Raw genomic sequence first — 22485 nt, forward strand, 5'->3', positions numbered from 1 at the left:
TAGTTAACATGAACTAATAATGAACTGCACTTCTTCAGCATTTATTAGTCTTTGTTCATGTTAATTTCAGCATTTACTAATACATTATTAAAATCTTGTTAACATTAGTTAATGCACTGTGAACTAACATGAACAATAAATGAACGACTGTATTTTCATTAACTAACGTTAACGAAGATTAGTAAATACAGTAACAAATGTATTGCTCATTGTTAGTACATGTTAGTTAATACATTAACTAATGTTTAACTAATGAACCTTATTGTAAAATGTTAACAATTTTCTTTTCTGTTTGATTGTATTTCATACAGTTTTCGTACGATGTTCTTTTCTGTAAAGTGTTTTTTGATTTTCATAAAATTTTCTTTTACTTTGCAGTGTTTATTCTTTTTCGTATGATTTTATTTTTGTTTACAATTTTTTAAATAATTTTCTTTTCTGTATGTTTCTCTCTTTTTTTAAAGATTTTTGTACAATGTTCTTGTTCTGTAAGGTGTTCCTTTATGATTTTTATGCAATTTTGTTTTTCTTTCTTTCTTTTTTTTATGATTTTCGTAATATTTTCTTTTTCATACAAATTTCTTTTTCCATATGATTTTTCCTATTTTTTTTGTTTACAATTTTTGTACATTTTCTTTTTTATACAATTTTTATATGATTTTCTTTTCTGTTTGTTTTAGTGCTGTCAAATCGATTAATTGCGATTAATCAAATCAACAGCACTAGTATATTTCTCTTTTTTTGATGGACAATTTTCAAGTTTCATACAATTTTTGTACAGTTTTCTTTTAAATATGTGAGTTCTTTTACGATTTTCATACAGTATTCTTTTGTCATATGATTTTTGTATAATTTCGTACCACTTTCTTTTCAGTTTTTCATGCAATTTCCTTTTTGTATGATTTTAAAGTTTATCTTCAATAATACAAGTTTTGATCATAGCTGAATTATCCATCTGAATGGATCATAAACCCTTCTCCTCTAGGTCCAAGAGCTTCAGAGTCCTCCTCGTGCCAGCCAGGTAGTGAAGGACTGTGTGAAGGCTTGCCTCAACTCTACCTACGAATACATTTTCAACAACTGCCACGAACTGTATAGTCGAGAATACCAAACAGACCCGGTGAGTCGACACTCCCTGGCTCAGCAACCTTGATAATTCACAAAGCTTTTTGCCTCGGGAGCATCCAAGTCATTTTATCAGTGCAATTCATCTTGCAGCTTTTGTTTGTTTTGCTTTGAAGATGTTACAAATTCCCTTCATAAATATCAAACACTCTTCCTGTTGAATTAAACATCTAACCCCGGGCTACTTACTATATTTTGCTGCAAAGCTTTGCAGAATTGTTCCATATCTTGTTCCCCTGGAGCGCTTGGCTTATTTTTGCTTGTTTGCTTGCTGGCTGAAAAAATCCATTTCTGCTGTGCGCTTAGTAGGGTAATTTCTTCCAGAGGTTGGCAGATTATGAAAAGACATAATGTGTTTCAAGCTTCCATTAGATTTCAAAATGAATTCTTTCTGTGCAGAACAAAAAAGGAGAGGTTCCTCCAGAGGAACAAGGTCCAAGTATCAAGAATCTGGACTTCTGGTCCAAGCTAATCACCCTTATTGTTTCAATTATTGAAGAGGACAAGAACTCTTACACCCCCTGCCTTAACCAGTGAGTCCAGCACCATGTTATTTCACAAAATTCCCCAATGTACCTTCATAATCCTGTTTAGGATCTTAATATTGCTTGCTCTGGTCCACACAGGTTTCCCCAAGAGCTAAATGTCGGAAAGATCAGCGCAGAGGTAATGTGGAACCTGTTTGCCCAGGATATGAAGTATGCCATGGAAGGTGAGTCTAAGCTGAGAAATTTATTTTATTTATATGGCTCTTTTTATAATACAGATTGTTTCAATGCAGCTTTACAGTAATAAACAGGAAAATAACAATCAATGATGTAGACTTTATCAAATATGGGACAAATATTCTGCTATAAAGCGGCTTATTAATTCAGCTCAAGTCAGTTCAGTGTTGATTCAGTTCAGTTCAATAACTGCATAAAGTTCTTAAATTATGAAAAGTTAAATTCAGCCATAAGCAGCTCTACAGACGACAATATTGTCATCATACAGCTCAATTCCCGATAGTGTCAGTGCTGTCAAATTGATAGTATTACTCAATATTAAGTCTTTTAAACCCCAACTTTTTCTTGAATATGTATCTTGCTTTTGTATGGATTGATCATTCATTTTCATTCAAAAGTTTCAGCTGTAGGTCTTGAATGATCATAACTTGACTAACAGATGTGATACAATAAGAAAAGTTAGAATTTTAGTTAGAAGCACAAGCATTGCAGGGTTTCTCACTGATAGCCAGTTAAATTTCACACTTGGTGAAAAGTCGACATGTGGTGGAGTTCTTCTCATTTGCTGATTCAGTAGGGGTCCTCAACTCTGCATAGATGTATTATGTGCCCTTAAATCTTCAACTGTTTCATGAAGAGCTTTTGTCTTCACCTCACGGCTTTCAGAGCATGAAAAAAACCGCCTGTGCAAGAGTGCCGATTACATGAACCTGCACTTCAAAGTAAAGTGGCTTTACAATGAATACTGCAAAGACCTGCCTTTCTTCAAGAGCCGAGTGCCTGAATATCCCGCGTGAGTGGCATCTCACACACAAAAATAATACGAGTCAGTCACACTCAAAATGTCATTGTGACCATGGTATGATGGGTAATAAAGCTTTAGGTGGTGATGTTACTCTGCAGGTGGTTTGAGCCATTTGTCATCCAGTGGTTGGATGAGAATGAGGAGGTGTCTCGAGACTTCTTGCACGGAGCCCTGGAGCGTGACAAAAAAGATGGGGTGAGATTTATTTCTCTTGCCTTTTGGTTCCTATTTTCAGTGCCATTCGATACAGGTTCAAGAAACATCATAGTTTATAAATCAATAAAAATGTCTATGCTTAACATACAAAAAATAAAAATAACTATAATAATATTTTTTATTGTTGTTGTTGTTGCTATAAATAAAATTTATATTCCCAAATTTTCAATGTGGTGTCAGACTATTGTACAGTGTAGAAATATCTAAAAAAAATTTAATGTCGCATTAATGTTTAATTCGAAATGTCACTACTGATATATATATGTATCAGATTTTATATGTACTATTACAAATGTCTTAAGCATACCAATTTTTACATTATTATTATCATCATCATTTAATCGTTGTTTTATAAATAAAATACTTATACGTAAAAAATGTAACTCAAATTCATAAACAGAAATATTTTGAATATATATGTAATATATATATTTCGTATGCATATTATTGAAATATAGTATGATTATTGCATTAATACTAGTGTTGTCAGATTGATTGATCATGATTAATCGCATCTAACATAAAAGTTTGTATATATATATATATATATATATATATATATATATCACTACCACTCAAAAGTTTGGGATCGGTAAGATTTTTAATGTTTTTAAAAGAAGTTTCGTCTGCTCACCAAGGGTGCATTTACTTAATTAAAAATACCGTAAAAACAGTAATATTGTGAAATATTATTACAATTTAAAATGACTGTTTTCTATTTGAAAATATTTTCTAAATGTTTTCTATTTGAAAATATTTTAAAATATAATTTATTCTTGTGATGGCAAAGCTGAATTTTCAGCATCATTACTGAAAAGATTAGATTTCAAATAAACACTGTTCTTTTGAACTTTCTATTCATCAAAGAATCCTGAAAAAAAAATATTGTACACAAATATTTTGTACAATTGTAAACAATAAATGTTTCTTGAGGAACTAATCATCATATTAGAATGATTTCTGAAGGATCATGTGACACTGAAGACTGGAGAAATGATGCTGAAAATTCAGCTTTGCCAACACGAGAATAAATTACTTTGTAAAATATATTCAAATAGAAAACAGTTATTTTAAATTGTAATAATTTTTCACAATATTACTGTTTTTACTGTATTTTTAATTAAATAAATTAAGCCTTGGTGAGCAGACAAAACTTCTTTTAAAAACATTAAAAATCTTTTGAGCGGTAGTGTGTGTATATATATATATATATATATATATATATATATATATATATATATATATATACACATACAAAGAAAGTTGAAAGCAAAACTTTGATAGATATATATATATATATATATATATATATATATATATATATATATATACAACGAAAGCAAAACTTTGATGGAAATTTACTGTAAACTTTTCTTACTATTTAGCTTACCAGCTGTAATAAGTTACAGTAACAACAGAGCTCCAGCCTGCAGCCAGATATGTCAAAATTTGATGAATGAGTGCCCTCGGAGCACCTCAGCATGTTCCTGAACCAATAAGCACGCTCTTTAGTTCATTAGTTTCACCGAGCCCCCTTTGGGAACCTGCCACAGTCTCACCTCAACCCAATTATTTCCAGACGAAAGAGCTCACACCTGACGTCTGGTCGCAAATTGCTTGTGTGGTCTCTTGCTCCTTCTATTCTAGAACTTTTTCTGACTGGCACATCCAACTCTTTCTTTCCTACAGTATCAGCAAACTTCAGAGCACGCTCTCTTCTCCTGTTCGGTAGTGGACGTCTTCTCGCAGCTTAACCAGAGCTTCGAGATCATTAAGAAGCTGGAGTGCCCAGACCCACAGATTGTTGGACACTACATGAAGAGATTTGCAAAGGTCACTAGACACTGCTCTTTTTATACAGATACTACTCTTTTTATTTTAATAGTTTCATTATAATTTCATTTACTTTCAAATTGACAACGTCACTGAGTAGAAGTCAAGTGCTTAGCTGAGATTTTGGTCGCAAACTTTTGTTAGCGTGATTGTAACCTACTGCAAACCAAAATCAGTTTTGGCCTTAAACAAAAGAAATTACCTCAGCAAAATCATGACAGTTTGTACCTGGTTTAAGAAGAATGGATCATATGAAGCAAATTGTTACATAACAGTTAACTTTTAACTTTTAACAGTTAACAGTGAACTTTTAAAATGCATGTTTGACTAAAATGCATGTTTGAGCTGTTTTAACTGAAAGCGATTTGCACTGACATATCAGTATATGTCAATACAAGACAAGTTCACCCCAAAATGAAATTTCTGTCATTAATTACTCACCCGTAAGACTTTTGTTCTTCTTCACACTCAAATGAAGATCTTTTTGATCACAGAATGTTGTCTTGAATTGAGGGGATTAGTAACCAATGAGGTTCATTCACGTGTTACGCAGCACGTTTGAGCTTCCGGAAGAGGTTTGTTCTTGTGCGTCATTCAGGTTCGGTTGAGCTTATGCTTATGTTCGCTGATCAATGTTTACATGCGAGTAAAAGCCTAAACTAAATCTGTTAACAAGCAAACAGTTCTCTTCAGAAAGTATGGACTAAACCACTCAATTCATATGGATTAGTTTTTCAATCTCTTTATGAACTTTTTGAAGCGTCAAAGTATCAGTTGCAAAGGCAGTCTAAGGAAGGAAATCTGACAGCAATCTGTCATCAAAAAGATCTTCATTTGTGTTCTGAAGATGAACGAAAGTCTTACGGGTTTGGAAAAACATGAGGGTGAGTAAATGATGACAGAATTTTCATTTTGTCGTGAACTAACCCTTTAAATGCCCTAATTGAACTAATCCTGGCTTAATCTAAGGCCTGTCTGTGAAACCGGCCTAGGCATCATACGCTTGCTGATTTTGTAAATAGTTACAGAGAAAAACTGGGCACCATACTCTAAATGACTGAGGATCACATACTACCAGACTTTTCAAGTAGCTCTAAAATCGACAAACTCACACATGTGCCTTACTGCTCAGAGATGCATTACAAATGAAAACAATGCGTTCAAAAAAATGGGCTCAAAATATCAAACATGTTTGAAGCTGGAAAAAAAAAAAGAATTCAGAGTCTGTGCCTATCATACCCTATGTGGTTTTCTTTGAACCTCAACTGACCAAAACCTGCAGACAGGCTTTGACTTTCAGCAGCTACAGTCAATTCCTCCAGACTGCAATTTGGGGCAAAAATCTGTGCAAAAGTCATGTAGTGAATTCCAATCTTAAGCAACATTAATATTAACCTGCACAGTTAATCTATGAAATAGTTCTGCATTGTCATGGGATTTGTTTTAACATGATCTCTTTACCCCACAGACCATTAGCAACGTTCTGCTCTCCTATGCAGACATTATCTCCAGGGATTTCCCCAACCACTGCACTAAGGAGAAAGTGGTAATAGTCTAAAAAGCCCTTTGGAATCAGGTTTATATATTTGAAATAGTTGTTTAAATCTGGAATTTAACCCATTCGGTTTGTGTTTTCTGTTTCTTTGTTTCTAGAATGCAAAGGATGGCGCTGTCAAGGTCTGTAAATCTGACAAGGGTAGAATATGCCATGCAGCTTTTTAAAGATAATAAAGAGTCTCTGAACTCTTTTTTTAGTGTGTTGAGTTAGTCTTGTTGAATTTCAGGCCTTTTAACACAGTGTTTTTGTTCCACACAGCCATGCATCCTCATTAACAATATCCAGCAGCTCAGGGTACAGCTTGAGAAGATGTTTGAGGCCATGGGAGGTAAAGATGTAAGTGAACCAAAAATCTGCCAACATTGATTTAGCAAAGCCTAGATTTGCAGAGATTTTCAACCTTCTGAGAGCATGGTAAAGTTGGTTTTGACCATTGTTTAATGTCCCTTACAGTTGAATGTTGAAGCTAGCGACATTTTGAAAGAACTCCAGGTGAAGCTCAACAATGTTTTGGATGACCTTGCAAGGATCTTTGCCACCAGGTGAGGTACCAAGGGATCAGAAAGAAATAGCTTTTTTGCTCTATTTTTGGAATAACATCTGTTCTCCACCTCGTTCTCACACTAGCTTCCAACCAAACATTGAAGAAAATGTCAAGCAGATGGGTGACATACTTAGCCAGGTGAAGGGGACAGGGAACGTGCCAGCAAGTGCTTGCAGCAGCGTGGCACAGGACGCAGACAACGTCCTCCAGCCCATCATGGACTTCCTTGACAGCAAGTAAGATACTAATCATTAGATTTAGACATCTTCTTGGAAATGTCACACTTCTACTTCCAATCTTACCTTTTTTTTCCTGTCAGCCTCACACTGTTTGCCAAGATCTGCGAGAAGACAGTCTTGAAGCGAGTGCTGAAGGAGCTTTGGAAGCTGGTCATGAACACAATGGAGAAGACAATTGTTCTGCCGCCTTTGACTGACCAAACGGTAATGAGCTGTTTAGAACTTCATCAAGAGCAGATTTTTGAGACATACTACATGTAGAAATCCTTTTATATAAATGTGAAGATTGTTTACAGCATTGTATATTCTGGTGTGGATCATGAAGACTCAGAACGACTGGAAATGTATCTCCTCTTGCCCAACAAAACATACCCCTTTCCCAAATCAAATCACCTTGGACGAAAAAGACACATCTTTCCACTCTAAAAACGTTGGGAGTGCACCATATCATTCAAGCACCTCTCGAGACTGCTCTCTGGTCCTGTAGTCATACAGTTGTACATTTCATGTATATTAATCTTGACAAAAAAAGTTTTATTAACTGTATTTGTATATATTTGAATCCTAGTTGATTTTTGCGAGCATTTCTACAGGAACAGAGACAACTTACTGCTTTTAATTTGTCTTGATATAACTGTTATTCTTTTTGTATTTTTGTTTGTATTTGTTTATTTCAACAAAAGAGACCCATATCAGTTCTATCAAAGACTGAACATTTGGATGGGAGACATCTCCCTATTGGCCTAGTTAACCTGTTGCCAACTGCTGTTATGCTAATTGCAAAAGGACAAAAATTTTAGTAAAAATTCACTCAAAACGTCAATTCTGTCAACATTTACTCATTTGTCAGTCCAAACTGATACTTTCTTTCGTCTATGGAAACAAAAGGAGATGTTAGAAGTATGTACATGCTGTTCATTTTTCTACAACAAAGGCGCTTTGCTGTTTCAAAAAGGACATTATAAAGGTGGCCCATATGACTTAAGCACTTTATTCCAAGTCATATAATTCTTTTGTGTAAACAATTAATCAAAATTTAAGTTTGGTAAACACCAACTTTGAATATGAGGTTTGAGAGCTACAAGTTACTCCTTAAATTTCAGTGTCAATTTGCTTCAGAAGTCTTGAAACATAGTGCATAAGTCATATGGGCTACATTTATGTTGCTTTATGTCCATTTTGTAGCTTAACAACCCTTGGTACATTTACACTGTATGGAAAAGAGCAGCTTGAACATTTGTCAAAATTTCTCCTTTTGTGTTTCATGGATGAAAGAACGTCATACAGGTTTGGAACATGCTGAGAATGAGATTTTTCATTTTCGGCTCAATTATTCCTCCAGACCGGGCCGGATTTAGTCCCTCGGGCAAGGACAGACCTTGGGACTTACCGTAATATTGTATCAGGCCCGAAGCCGGTCCTGTAGACTGAATGCTAATGCTTATTTTGATTTGATATGGGGCTCTTTGTAGCTTCACTGACCCTTCTCTCTGGTTATTACATTCTCGCTCTCCCCCCGCTCCACCTCCACAGATGATAGTAAGTACCAGAGCACTTTTGTCTGTGCGTCTGTATGTCCCGCAGTCCGTCCACGCTGGGTGACCCCTTCCCACCACCTACTTCTGCTCTGTGTGGCTGCCATGTCCTCCCTTCCTCTTGTCCAATGCATCCTCATTCATTTGTCACGTCTTTCTCTCTTTCTCTCGCTGTCTCTCTCTTCTCTTCTTTGTCCATCTCCTCTCCTTTCCCTGGCCACCTCAGTGGTCTGTATACCGAGGTGGCTGCAGCATGGTGCATTTCCTACTTGACTTGGACAAGGCCCTTTTCCGATTCCCACCCCAATGAAACTTCCAATCTGATGTCCGCCCCACGTATGACTGCCAACCCCTTCCTCTACTCATTCTCCTGGAAGCGACACTCTTTCGCTCCCAGTCTGGTGTCCATGGTAGGTCTGTTATCTGGGTGACGTTAGCCGGTTGCAGGTGGTCCACCCTCCCCGTCTCTGTCACCTGTTTGAAACCTCTCCTCTGTGGGTTGTTGCTTGCGTCTGATCTTCACCTCAGCTCCCGAGCCTCTCTTTTTTAGTCTCTGCAGACATTATTCTGTCAATCTGTCCTGGTATTTGGTTTTTCATGTTGTTGTACCAAAATTGGCCCGATCGAATGCCGAGGTCTCGTACTGATGTCTGTTCTGGCTTATTGTCAGGCTTAAGAATTTTTTGTATTTGACTCCAGAAAAAAGTATTTTAACAATATAGTCTAGTCATCAGTTGTTTGTAAAAATTGTCATTTTACAGTGCAAATATTGTTTGTTTGTTTGTTTGTTTGTTTTTGCTCTGCCTGTTTCAATCCATTAGCTTCCATATGGAGATGTTTTCATCATTTTCTTTTCAGAATTGCCTTTCAGAAAAAAGATTTCATAGTTTTCACCTTTGCTTAGTTTAGTTGGTCTCTTGGAATTCAAAGGATACTGTACAGAAATCTGATTTAAATATTAAATGAATGAATATTAACTACTTTGCTTTAAAGGGACAGTTTACCCAAAAATGAAAAGTCTGTCATACTTTACTCACCCTCACGTCGATACAGAAATTTTTCCCATCAGCCGTAGCTCTCAAATCTCATTTTCATTTGTGTATATTCAAATATGGCACATCAAAATTGTGTCGCGTCAGTTTTAACGTCAGTGGAGTCGGGGGTTTTCAGTCTTTTAAATCTCAATCATGTATACCCCCATCCTCTAATAATTATATATTTTTAATTCATTTTATTTTAAATATGTGTAAAATATTATTTGGGAAATATTTCGTTTATATTATCTTACACTATTACATTTGTTTCTACTACTTAAGGTTTGAATTATTTAAATATTTTTTTAATTTTAATTTTTACATTTTTTACAAATGTTTTCTCTAAACCTTTTAATCTTTTAGCAAATAATGACAAATAATGAGCAAATTATGACTACTTTTATGGCACTTTTTGGTCATTTTTAGACATGGCAGCTCCAGTCACCATTCACTTTAATTGTATGGAAAATTGTGGCATGAACATTCTGTAAAACATCTCCTTTTGAATTTCACAGAACGAAAAATAAAAAAATGAAACAAGTTCGAAATTACATGAGGGTGTATAAATAATGACAATTTAAATTTTTCGGTCTCTGTAACAACAATTTTTCATAATTTGTTTCTTCCTGAAGTTTTGTGATTGGCCTGTTAGTCAGTTACTGGATAATGGACACTGTCAGCCTATTAAAGAGCACCAAGATCAATTCTCAAGTTAATTACACTGTCCTCTCTTCACAGGGCAGGGTGAAGCTTGCTTGTCACAGTGATGTAAGAACTGAATCCCCTTTAGCTCAATGTGTCCTGTCTCTCTCTCTCTCTCTCTCTCTCTCAGTGTCTTCTTTGTGTGACTTGGGTCCCCCTGTTGAAACAAACCGGTGGAAGCAGTGTTTTTTTACCCCTTGTTTTCAATGCAGTTGTGGGTTTCCCTATACACACCATTTATAGCTACCTATGCCCTTTTGAATCCTCACATAGTTCATTGCAGGTGCTCGGACAGTCCGTGTTAAATAATGCATGCATGACAGTCGCTTTAGACTCTGATGTCTATGCTGGTCTAAACGACTATTTCTTTTTACAATTTCAGAAATACAAACTATTTCTGTATATTAACTATTTCATTTTCCTAGAAGGACTACATTGTACACATTTGTATAATGTTATAATGGTATAATAAGGTGCACAAGCCTCATTCACTTAGTGATATATCCAAAGATTAGAGTATCGGCCAGTCATAGATACTAGATATATCACCAGAGTGTTGTTGTCCGGGCTGTGGACCTACTGGTTTTGTAAACCTTTCAACTCTTGTCTCTGTCTTATGTATGTAGCTAGTTTACCGTCTCATGTTGCACAAACAGTTGTGTGTCGATGCGTGGCTGTGTGCGAGCGTGTTTGGGGGTGGCTGGGTGGGGCACGCTGGGATTGTGCGAGTGCGTGTCTGACGTTTAAGACTGTTTCTGACCTCTGTGATGTGGCATTTCTGTCTACAACCTTGTCGATCTCTGTGACCTGACCAATGTCCCCTCTTCTCTTCTATACCTTCTTTCTTTCTCTTTCTCGCTTCTTCCTTTTTTTCTCTTCGTCCTCCAGGGCACTCAACTCATATTCAATGCAGCCAAGGAACTCGGTCAACTTTCCAAGCTTAAGGTATGTGAGTTTGTTACAAAAAAAGGTGCAAGGTAGTATGTTTTTATTTATTTATGTATTTTTATTTTTTACTGAATTTTTCGTACTCATTTTTACTCCATTTTCTGAAATGCGTATTTGTAGTGGCCAAAAATGACATTTTAGTAACATTTTGGAAAAATTAAGGCTATAAATATTTATATATTAAATGAATATTATATTTGTTATATTTATAAATTTAATATTTAAGTATAAATATTTTTTACAAATTATTTTTTATTTTATCAGTTTATCATTACATTTTTTAATTCAAATATTTTAATTAACATGTCATTTGTCTCTTCATTGTCATTGGTCAAATAAAAAAAACACGTTAGTTTAATTTTGTATATGCTGTATAACAACCAAATTCATTATTAACTGATTCTTTTATTATAAATTTCTCTTAATTTTTGAAAGTATGAACAGTGTGACATAACCCAGGATTATGTTAACTCAGGTTAACAATTTTCATTGTAAAAAGATCATTGTATTTTGTTCTTTCTAAAATGTTGTCCTTTTTGTAGGAGCACATGGTTCGTGAGGAGGCCAAGGCACTGTCCCCAAAACAGTGTGCAGTGATTGAGTTAGCACTGGATACCATAAAGGTGTGTAAAGAGCCGAATGTCAGTGTAAAAATGTCTCTTCCACTGTTTTTTGATGACGACACCATTAGCAATATTGTGCTTCACATAGTGGGTCGCTGAATATAGTGGAAATATCTAACTATAATTACCTTCTTACTTCTACACTGCATATATAGAATAGTGAATCTTTTTTTTAAATAACTAAAAAAACTGTGTTTAATTGCACTACGTACATCATATCCTTTGTATTATTCACTTTACACTCTCAGTCAAGCTTTTGCCCTTTGCCACATTCTGTGGATTGTTTTTGCACCTTGAGATGTAGAGCAGAATATAATATAGACTTTTTTGATGTTAAAAAACTTTCTTCTCTCCCAGTTTAATAAGCAGAGAAGCCATATTTTTCTGGGAATCAACATGAAATTAATCAATTGTGTCTTTGTAGCGCTGTCAAAACATTGCTCTTGTTTGTTTGAGCATCCCGAAATGCCGGCCACAGCAACATTGTCTCAAGCATTCTCTGTTGTTTTGGGGTTTCTTAGCAATATTTTCATGCTGGAGGTGTGGGACTGAAGAAAACATTCCTTGAGAAAAGTCCAGACCTGCAGTCTCTGCACTACGCCCTGTCCCTCTACACTCAGGCCACGGACAAACTCATCAAGACCTTCGTTCAATCCCAGAATACACAAGGTAAGGCTCTTCCAGACATCTGACTGGGTCTTTAAATATTATTTACCTATTTCTCGACCTCAGCACAACGTCAGTCTTTAATAAAATTAGGATATATATAAAATTATAGTATTATCAACATTATATCATCAACATTATATAATCAACATATATACAGTGGGTACGGAAAGTATTCAGACCCCCTTAAATTTTTCACTCTTTGTTATATTGCAGCCATTTGCTAAAATCATTTAAGTTCATTTTTTCCTCATTAATGTACACACAGCACCCCATATTGACAGAAAAACACAGAATTTGTCAACAAATGTTGCAGATTTATTAAAAAAAGAAAAACTGAAATATCACATGGTCCTAAGTATTCAGACCCTTTGCTCAGTATTTAGTAGAAGCACCCTTTTGATCTAATACAGCCATGAGTCTTTTTTGGGAAAGATGCAACAAGTTTTTCACACCTGGATTTGGGGATCCTCTGCCATTCCTCCTTGCAGATCCTCTCCAGTTCTGTCAGGTTGGATGGTAAACGTTGGTGGACAGACATTTTTAGGTCTCTCCAGAGATGCTCAATTGGGTTTAAGTCAGGGCTCTGGCTGGGCCATTCAAGAACAGTCACGGAGTTGTTGTGAAGCCACTCCTTCGTTATTTTAGCTGTGTGCTTAGGGTCATTGTCTTGTTGGAAGGTAAACCTTCGGCCCAGTCTGAGGTCCTGAGCACTCTGGAGAAGGTTTTCATCCAGGATATCCCTGTACTTGGTCGCATTCATGTTTCCCTCGATTGCAACCAGTCGTCCTGTCCCTGCAGCTGAAAAACACACCCACAGCATGATGCTGCCACCACCATGCTTCACTGTTGGGACTGTATTGGACAGGTGATGAGCAGTGCCTGGTTTTCTCCACACATACCGCTTTTATTAAGGCCAAAAAGTTCTATCTTGGTCTCATCAGACCAGAGAATCTTATTTCTCACCATCTTGGCAAACTCCATGCGGGCTTTCATGTGTCTTGCACTGAGGAGAGGCTTCCGTCGGGCCACTTTGCCATAAAGCCCCGACTGGTGGAGGGCTGCAGTGATGGTTGACTTTCTACAACTTTCTCCCATCTCCCGACTACATCTCTGGAGCTCAGCCACAGTGATCTTTGGGTTCTTCTTTACCTCTCTCACCAAGGCTCTTCTCCCCCGATAGCTCAGTTTGGCCGGACGGCCAGCTCTAGGAAGGGTTCTGGTCGTCCCAAACGTCTTCCATTTAAGGATTATGGAGGCCACTGTGCTCTTAGGAACCTTAAGTGCAGCAGAAATGTTTTTGTAACCTTGGCCAGATCTGTGCCTTGCTACAATTCTGTCTCTGAGCTCTTCAGGCAGTTCCTTTGACCTCATGATTCTCATTTGCTCTGACATGCACTGTGAGCTGTAAGGTCTTACATAGACAGGTGTGTGGCTTTCCTAATCAAGTCCAATCAGTATAATCAAACACAGCTGGACTCAAATGAAGGTGTAGAACCATCTCAAGGATGATCAGAAGAAATGGACAGCACCTGAGTTAAATATATGAGCGTCATAGCAAAGGGTCTGAATACTTAGGACCATGTGAGATTTCAGTTTTTCTTTTTTAATAAATCTGCAAAAATGTCAACAATTCTGTGTTTTTCTGTCAATATGGGGTGCTGTGTGTACATTAATGAGGAAAAAAATTAACTTAAATGATTTTAGCAAATGGCTGCAATATAACAAAGAGTGAAAAATTTAAGGGGGTCTGAATACTTTCCGTACCCACTGTATATATATTAAATAAAATATTTTGTTAATTAAAAAAAAAACACATTGCAATTTTTTTAAGTGTTTAATCTGGTCTCCATCTTTCTTTTCCCTCACTCACACACTTTGGGAATCCTGACACACTTTAGGTCGAGACGCTCCTGGCAGAGCCATTTTAATAGATTATCATTTAAAATGTAATTAGAGTAAATGTCACTGCTTCATTTAAGTATTTAAGCACATATGAAAGCAAGTGCGTGTGCAAATGTGTGTATGTGTGTGTACAAAGCCACAGCAGGTTGAAAATGGACTGTTATAAGACTGTTAACATTTGCTGAGCTTGTTGGATTGTCTCTTTCTTTTTTCTTTATCTCTTTCTTTCTTTCCATCTCTCAAATCCACATCACTATGTGCTCTCAATTTCTCTCTGTATTTTTCTGCGTCCTCTCCTTCTCTTTCACCAGTTCATGGAGGGAAGGGGGTAAGGTTCACCCATAGTGAAGACGTGTACCCAGAGAAGGGTACGTTCACGTGGGGCCCGGTGCCCTTGACAACGAAGAACTAATCAGTGATCCACCCGAATCAGATCATGCACCTCCCATTCCAACGGGCCAATCGCATGCCCCACGACCACCCATATCTTCCTACAGAAAGGGCCTTGCATGTATGAGTACCTGGGAAGAACATGCTGTATGTTCGCATACATTGATCTGAAATGTATCTTGACGCTACAGCAGTAAAAAAAGCCCAGGATGAAGTGTGTTTTGAATGGCAGTGAATGAGGAATGCACGCATTTCTGCAGTGTGAGAGGCGCATGTGTGCACTGCGGATGACAGGCCGCGAGTGTCAGTGAGTAAGCAAGTGAGAGACCGTGACGAAACGTTACTTTCCAAGCGCTGAACCACGATGTCGAATGTAGATGTGACATTAATTGCGACAGACTCAGATTGCCCGCAGGCAGGGTCTGTTCTGTTGCTCTGTGATTTTCCCTCACGACCACGCAACGTGGTTTCCCTGCCTCTAGTCTCGTCCCTTAGGGTCACTATAACAAGACAACCCTCCCTCAGCCAATCAGAGTTCACTCCTGGGGTCAGGTGATGTGCTTTCTGTCAGTGTACATCAGTTCAAAAAGGCCATAAATTGGCATTTAAGGGCCCCCTAAAAAAAAATCACGTGGCATATGTGACTATAACTTTATTCTTTAAAATCTTAGACGCTGATATGCTCGAGTCAAATTAGTGTTTACTGTTATAAAGGCTAAATATGTCTTATTCTCTGAAACAACAGCTTTTTGATATGGGTTAAATAAGTGGAAGAAAGTCTGGGTCATATTTTTATGAAAATATTGCATAATGCAACAAATCTTAATGAACCTAAAATTTTATAATACATTTTTTAAATATATAATATATAACATTTCAAATTTTTAATTATTATTTTTTATGTTCATTTCTATTTCATTATATATTTAGAACAATAAAAATATATACTGCAAATATTTTATTAACGTTTTGTGGTAAAATATGACCCGGACATTTCTTGATGGGTTTTGTGACATTTACCTAGATGCTGTTTAGTTAGAAGTAGTCATAAAGTGCTGCATCAACAGCCGTCAGCATCACCGTTAACATGCCACTGTTCAAGTTTTTTCAAATCCCTGCTTGCTCAGACAGTTCCGCTCTGACGAAACTGCATCATCAGCCTGTTTCTCTGACAAGCGCACACATATAACAGATGCCGAAAGCAAGGAATACATTTTTTAATTATTATTTGATTGCAGCTGACCTAGATTCTGTGGAGACATGCATAAGTTTTAGATGTTTAAGTCAGATTCAGTTGAATGTGAAAAGTCAAAAGTGTTGTAAAAAGTAAATCAAAAGAACCAGTGCAAAAGATTTATTAAACTCATTGTAGCATAGGCCAAAGACCTTGGCAGCTTTCCTTGAGTGTGAATGCAGCTGTGTGGGAATGGAAGTGGTTTTCCGCATGTACCTGCCTGCACTGAAACCAAGTGAAGGACGATATCACATGTTCTCCTTGTCTTTTCCTTCCTATGAATGACTGGACCAATTGGACTGCTCTCCCCCCCTCCCCATCATGGTTATAAACCCTTCATGAAACACCAGAAATCAAGTGTGACCACACTGCATGTTTGCAGATGGTACACTCATCATAATCTGAAGAAACACACTTCTCTTTGTATTGTAAACACTTTGTTGCAAAAGAATCCTGAGGCATTGCTTTATTTTGGTTGTCTGTGTATTATGCGCTAATTTCATTGATTATTTCAAGTCTTGACAGATTTTTATGTAGACATAAGCTTATTGGCTTGCTATTTTTGTTAGCTAGCTCTCTGTAAGAAGCTGTGAGTGCTGTACACAGACACTGGAATAAAGTGTACCCACTTTTTTGCCTGAACAAGATTCAGATTTAGAGATGTGTTGCAGGGATCGCTTGTTAAATCATTTTCAGAGCTTATTTGCGTCTTGCGCAGTTCTATGAAAGTTTTAAAAGTTCACAAATCTATCACCTCAATTAAGTAAAGTCAAATTTGTTTAGCTCAGTCTTTTTGAATAGTGTATATTAGCTCTTATGTAAAACAGCAGCTTAATCTTATTAGCTATTTTAAGATTCTGTGGGAATAAAAAAAATCCACATTTGAACTCGATCAATACATTAAGCTCTGAATTTGTATTTATTAAGTGCTCCAATATGAAAGAACTACCTGAATTCCTTTTCATATTATTAGTGATCTCTCAAGCCAGGTTCAAATCCATTACGCTGTTTAAACCTCTTTATCATCCAATAGCTCAAAGCATACATTGCCTCTGTATGACTCTGTGATTACTGAATTCATAAATCAAGTGATTAGAAGCCATACCATTGAGCCATACCGATGCAAATTATCCTGCCAGACCAGATATGGAGTCTTGACTTTTCTTGTCTTGTCTGCAGGTACTGGTGTTGATGATGCAGTTGGAGAGGTGTCTATCCATGTGGAGATCTTCACTCATCCAAACACCGGAGAGCACAAAGTCACAGTGAAGGGTACGTAGTGCTTCTTGATGTTTAACTAAAGCCTGTTTGCATTCTTCCTCTAAACTTTGGAAAAAGTTGCATCTATTAAGAACCTCTGGGCACCCATTTGAAGGTGCCTCAGATATCTTGTGTACTCAAGGAGGTGCTCAAAGTCTTTCCTTTACTGTAGGGTTCCTGGAGGAACCAGTGATGCCAATCTTTAGAGTTCTTGCAAGAAATTCTGGGTTCCATTTTTTAGGTTCCTCAGAGAACTGCCCTTTTTTAAAGGGTGTCTAGAGGTTCTCCAAAATGTTCTCCTTCTATGCTGATCTGAGGAACCTCAAATGCTCAAGTAGATTAATTTTCGGTGTAATGGGAAGAATGTCTAGGATAAAAATGAAAAAATAAGGTTGCCACACTAGCGGAACCCTCTGAAAAAACTATAGGAACCCTTGTTTCGAGGCTTAAAACTTTTTCTATATAACGGCATTGCTGGAAGACCCGTTGACAGTCTAGAATTCTTGCAGGAACTTCTGGGTTCTTTATTGCAAGTTCTTTAGAGAACTTCCCTATTTCAAAGCATGCCTAAAGGTTCTCCAAGGGTTCTTCTAATATGGCAATCTAAGGAACCCAAAATAGTCCCTCATGTAGCTCCATTTTTGTAGTGTAATGGGAAGAATGTCAAGGAGAGCCAACACTGTAAAAATGAGAAGGTGTGGGAGGCACTATTTCGGGTCCTTAGATCACCCACTGGAAAACCTCTAGAAACCCTTGTCACATGTCTCAAAACCTTCACAATCTTTAGAGATCTTGCATGTAAGTATGGCTTCCATCTTTTAAGTTCTTTTTTTCAAAGGGTGCCTAGAGGTTTTCCAGCATCGTCAAAAAAAAAAATGCAAAAATGGAACCTTTAGGGGCATAACAACTTGTCAGTGGGGCAGTACACTTAAAAGGGACAACTATGTACCTTATCTACCCATTAAAGGTTCGTATTAGTACTTTAGAGTCGTAATATGTACCCTTAAGGAAAAACTAAGAACATTTTAGGGGTGTCCAAACCTGCTCCTGGAGGGACGCTGTCCTGCAGAGTTTGGCTGGTTCTGAAATCGCCCCCTATACCCTTAAATGGGGCACTATTTGAGGGAACAGCCATTTGTAGTGGTGTCCTAAACCATAGTGAATGTTATCAAGTGCACTCATTCAGTCCCACAACCAATGTACACTCAATGGCTAGGGAATACCCAAAATCCACTGTCAGAGTTGCGCACAGAATGAATTCCCACGTAGCGCCAGAAGATGGTGCCCGCTGAATCATCCATCCATTTTCCAAACCATGCTGGTCCAATGTGGTTACAGCATAATATCATACAGGTATAAATTCTTTTTCAATTGATTATTAATTTGTTTAATTAAAGTTTATACATAGTTTCCATGACAGAGTTCAAGATAAATCTTTTCATCTTACTACTGGAGCTGCCAGTTTGCTAAGTTTCAAAAGTGGCACATTCAGTGTCCGAATTCACTCACTCGTTTTCATTCACTCCTTCAAATGGACTATTAGTGGAGCAATGTAGGAAATAGTGAATGAGGGTATAAGGGGCGATTTTGGACACAGCGTTTAGCGCCAACCGTAATTAAACACACCTGAACCAGCTAATCAAGCTCTTACTAGGCATACTAGAAACTTCCAGGCAGATGTGTTGAGGCAAGTTGGAGCCAAACTCTGCAGGACAGTGGCCCTTCAGGAGCAGGTTTGGAGACCCCTACTTTAAGGGTACTGCTACTACCACCACCCCCATAGGTAAAAGTTTTTGTGCATTTTACCTGAGACTGAAGAGTTCCTCTAGTGTGGTTGTTTAAGGAACCCCAAATTGTCCCTCAAGTATCTTAATTTTTGCAGTATAATAGGACACATGTAAAGGGAAGTCTAAGAAATTTGAACAAGTCGATGTATTTTATCGTAGTGGTGGCTGCAAATGACCTACGTTGGCAGACTTCTGGAATTTTCCGGCCCTTTGTGGAGGTCTACATCATTGGCCCTCATCTCAGCGATAAGAAGAGAAAGTACGCCACCAAGTCCAAGAACAACAGCTGGGCTCCAAAATACAACGAGACCTTTACATTGTAAGTGGCATGCACTTTTTTCCTTAGCTCGCATTTCAGTTTCTTCATACTGCCGTGCCATCTATGTTACAGTTCCTGAGTAAAATGTAATCCTGGTGTCGTTGCTTCTTTCTCAAAGCACGTTGAGTAACGAAGTGGGTCCGGAGTGCTACGAGCTGCAGGTGTGCGTGAAAGACTACTGCTTTGCACGAGAGGACCGCACCGTTGGCATGGCGGTACTGCAGCTAAAGGACGTAGCACCGCGGGGGAGCGTAGCATGCTGGCTACCGCTAGGTAAACGCATTCACATGGACGAAACCGGCCTGACCGTACTGAGAATCCTGTCCCAGCGCAACAACGACGACGTCGCAAAAGAATTTGTCAAACTCAAATCCGACCAGCGATCTGCTGAGGAGGGGCGGAGCTAAGACCAGGAAGTATCTAGCGAGGCATGGTAACTTTGGCAAAAACACTGCCCCCTAATGCTCAGATGTTGCACTAGCGCATAGAAAAAATACACAAGACATATTTATCTTGGTTCTTCACTTTAATGACCAACCGTTTACGTGACAAAGCAGTTATATATTTGTACTTAGTGCACTGCCATTAGACCTGCCAGGAAGGGCTTGTTTAGCAAGCACAATTTGGCACATGAAACAGACACAGGATATTGTATCTCGTAAATACTTGATGTTTGTGATGTCCTTGATTTTTATAATGCATATTCCAAGACAAAAACCTGCCAAAAGGTACTTAAATACAGCACATTTATTCTGCAAAACATTACATATAATTATCAGTGCACACGTCTCAAAATATAAATCCAGAAAATATGATTATATTTCTAATAATAATGATAATAATAACAAAATATTATATTATAATACTTATATTAAAAAATTATTTATTTATATTTAGATCTTTTGTTTTCAAATGCATCTGTGAAATAATAACCAGATTAAGGCATGTAAACATGACATCCTTTTTTTTCTTCAATATCAAGCAATCTGTAATGATGTCGAAACCCTCTTTAGTGAGGCCTTTTGTCAATCAATCCTGCACCCTTCAAAAGGTGTCTTAACGTCAGGGTATTGTTTCTCCACTATGTACCGCCATTTCACCCCCTAACCTCCTTATTAAGGACCAAAACCCACTATGGGTCAGACTTTAATGTTATGCAAATGTTTAGAAGCACAAGAAAATTGCGAAAAAATAGACCTACAACCAAATACACCTCTGAAAGCAGAGTGGTTGCTTTTTCCTGTAGTATGAAAATGTCTTTGGCGTGGGATGAAATTATTTTTTCGGAGACATCATTTGCAGGAAATCCTACGAATTATACTTATTTTAAAGACTATGAGATACTAACACTTTGTAAAGTTGCTTCGCACATTAAGACTCAATCACAAGGCCACCTCTGTCCTGTCTTTGTGTATCTAATATGTTTTCAAGTACGAGTGCCTGTGCAGTTTATCAAGTGTTTGTCGGCATGATAAGGTACTACAGTTTATACGATGTATATGTGCAAGTCTGGATTGACAAACACTGCTTATATTAGATACCAGAGCTGCCTGTTTCAGTGAAGCAGACCCACCCTTCACTTTATAACATCACAGTTAAATGTCATACCACTCCAGATAATTCCATTCAAAATGGGGCTTTTCCCCCTCTACATATCCACTAAAGAAATCTCTGGTTTCACACCTCAAAAGAATCACAGCCACTGAGAATCACTCCTATAGAGTTGCCATAGTAACCGCTGATGAATCCTGCCATTTTACTGCCAAACCATCCACCATATTAGAAAAGCACAAGAGAGACGCTTTATAATGTGGGTTAAACACTATATTCATTCCTTCCTGCTGTATTGTGCTAAACCGTAAATGACACGAATGAACCGTGCTATTGATCGACTGAGATGAAATGATCTAGAGTCGCTTAGTGAATTTAGCCATTAAGCACCTTGCGCTACAGTTATTTTTTTATGTTTCCCTATATTATTTCTCTAAAAACAGTCTATGCATCAGTCAGAATCATCAGTGGTCAACAGCCTTGGATTGTTTACATCGCGAATGGTCGGCACAAACCGCAGCTGCGAACTTCGCTGGTTTCGTTCTGCATACTGAATCCTTTAGTGTTCATCGTTGTAATATTGAACAGTGGGGTTCTATCACAGGAAATGGCATTAATGAATGTTGAAATGACTGCAGACTGGAAAATAGCATCTGTAGCAAGAAAGTACTTTAATTTGGATGATAGGATTTCTAATGTTAAAGCTGTGTGTTGCTGTCTGTGAATAATAATATTACAGGATAGAGTTGTGAGTGAGCATGTAGTATGAGACAAAGCACACACAGACACAAGTGCACACTGCGCCCAATAACTCCACATGCACCCAAACAGCGACTCTTTGCCTGTATATATATATAAGAAGCAGTGCATGTTGGGAAAGATTCTTCTTGTGCCAGCATGTATCTTTGATGTGATATTCAACTGTTGTATTTATTTCTCTTATTATTTATTTATTTTATTTTTGGCATTTATTTTGATATTTGGGTATTATTTTCTATTTTTGAAAGGCTTGTGAATATATAAATATGTATTACTGATGTGTAGTGGTACAGAGTACTAGCATGAGAGATTTTTTTATACAAAGATGTTTCTAATTTTTGTTTTTCTAAATATGATCGTTCTTATCGGGGATGGAGGTAAAACATGCCAGCCTTGCTTGGTTGGTTTCTACTTCCAATAAATGGTTAAAAAATACATTGTGCAAAAGTCTTTTTGTTTTTGTTATCTTTTTGTATGCATGTACGTATGTATCATACATCAGTGGCGCTTCCTCCGAGGAGGCAAGGGAGGCAGTGCCTCCTCAAAAAACTGGATGAGAATATAATCGATATTACATAAACAAAACAATGCAAATATTACAAAATATGACATTAAAAAGTGTAAAAGTCACTCGTTTTATTATGTAATATTTTTATTATGTAATATTTTGCAAATATTACAAAATGTAACATTAGAAAAACAAGCGAGTTTTACACTTTCTAAAGAA

At 37.3% G+C, this 22485-nt stretch overlaps 1 protein-coding gene across 12 annotated transcripts in view; it reads left to right on the forward strand.

The window, feature by feature from the left end:
- unc13a (unc-13 homolog A (C. elegans)) overlaps positions 1-22193 on the forward strand; it is a 46487-nt gene extending 24294 nt beyond the window's left edge. For 3 of the 12 annotated variants that reach the window (XM_048182977.1, XM_048182976.1, XM_048182983.1), the window contains 21 exons: positions 986-1120; positions 1525-1658; positions 1752-1837; positions 2517-2643; positions 2754-2850; positions 4561-4704; positions 6173-6250; positions 6358-6381; positions 6521-6598; positions 6716-6804; positions 6890-7042; positions 7126-7249; positions 8579-8584; positions 10353-10382; positions 11205-11261; positions 11807-11887; positions 12409-12556; positions 14770-14826; positions 17262-17354; positions 19289-19448; positions 19567-22193. In XM_048182977.1, the coding sequence (XP_048038934.1) occupies positions 986-1120; positions 1525-1658; positions 1752-1837; positions 2517-2643; positions 2754-2850; positions 4561-4704; positions 6173-6250; positions 6358-6381; positions 6521-6598; positions 6716-6804; positions 6890-7042; positions 7126-7249; positions 8579-8584; positions 10353-10382; positions 11205-11261; positions 11807-11887; positions 12409-12556; positions 14770-14826; positions 17262-17354; positions 19289-19448; positions 19567-19855 (2190 nt within the window). In that variant the 3' untranslated portion in view covers positions 19856-22193. The remainder of the gene's footprint in view (positions 1-985; positions 1121-1524; positions 1659-1751; positions 1838-2516; positions 2644-2753; positions 2851-4560; positions 4705-6172; positions 6251-6357; positions 6382-6520; positions 6599-6715; positions 6805-6889; positions 7043-7125; positions 7250-8578; positions 8585-10352; positions 10383-11204; positions 11262-11806; positions 11888-12408; positions 12557-14769; positions 14827-17261; positions 17355-19288; positions 19449-19566) is intronic. The other 9 variants (XM_048182979.1, XM_048182987.1, XM_048182985.1 and 6 more) reach the window with 5 other exon arrangements.
- Positions 22194-22485: the final 292 nt, after the last annotated feature.

The sequence above is a fragment of the Megalobrama amblycephala genome, linkage group LG2, assembly GCF_018812025.1.
Source record: "Megalobrama amblycephala isolate DHTTF-2021 linkage group LG2, ASM1881202v1, whole genome shotgun sequence".
Lineage (NCBI taxonomy): Eukaryota > Metazoa > Chordata > Actinopteri > Cypriniformes > Xenocyprididae > Megalobrama > Megalobrama amblycephala.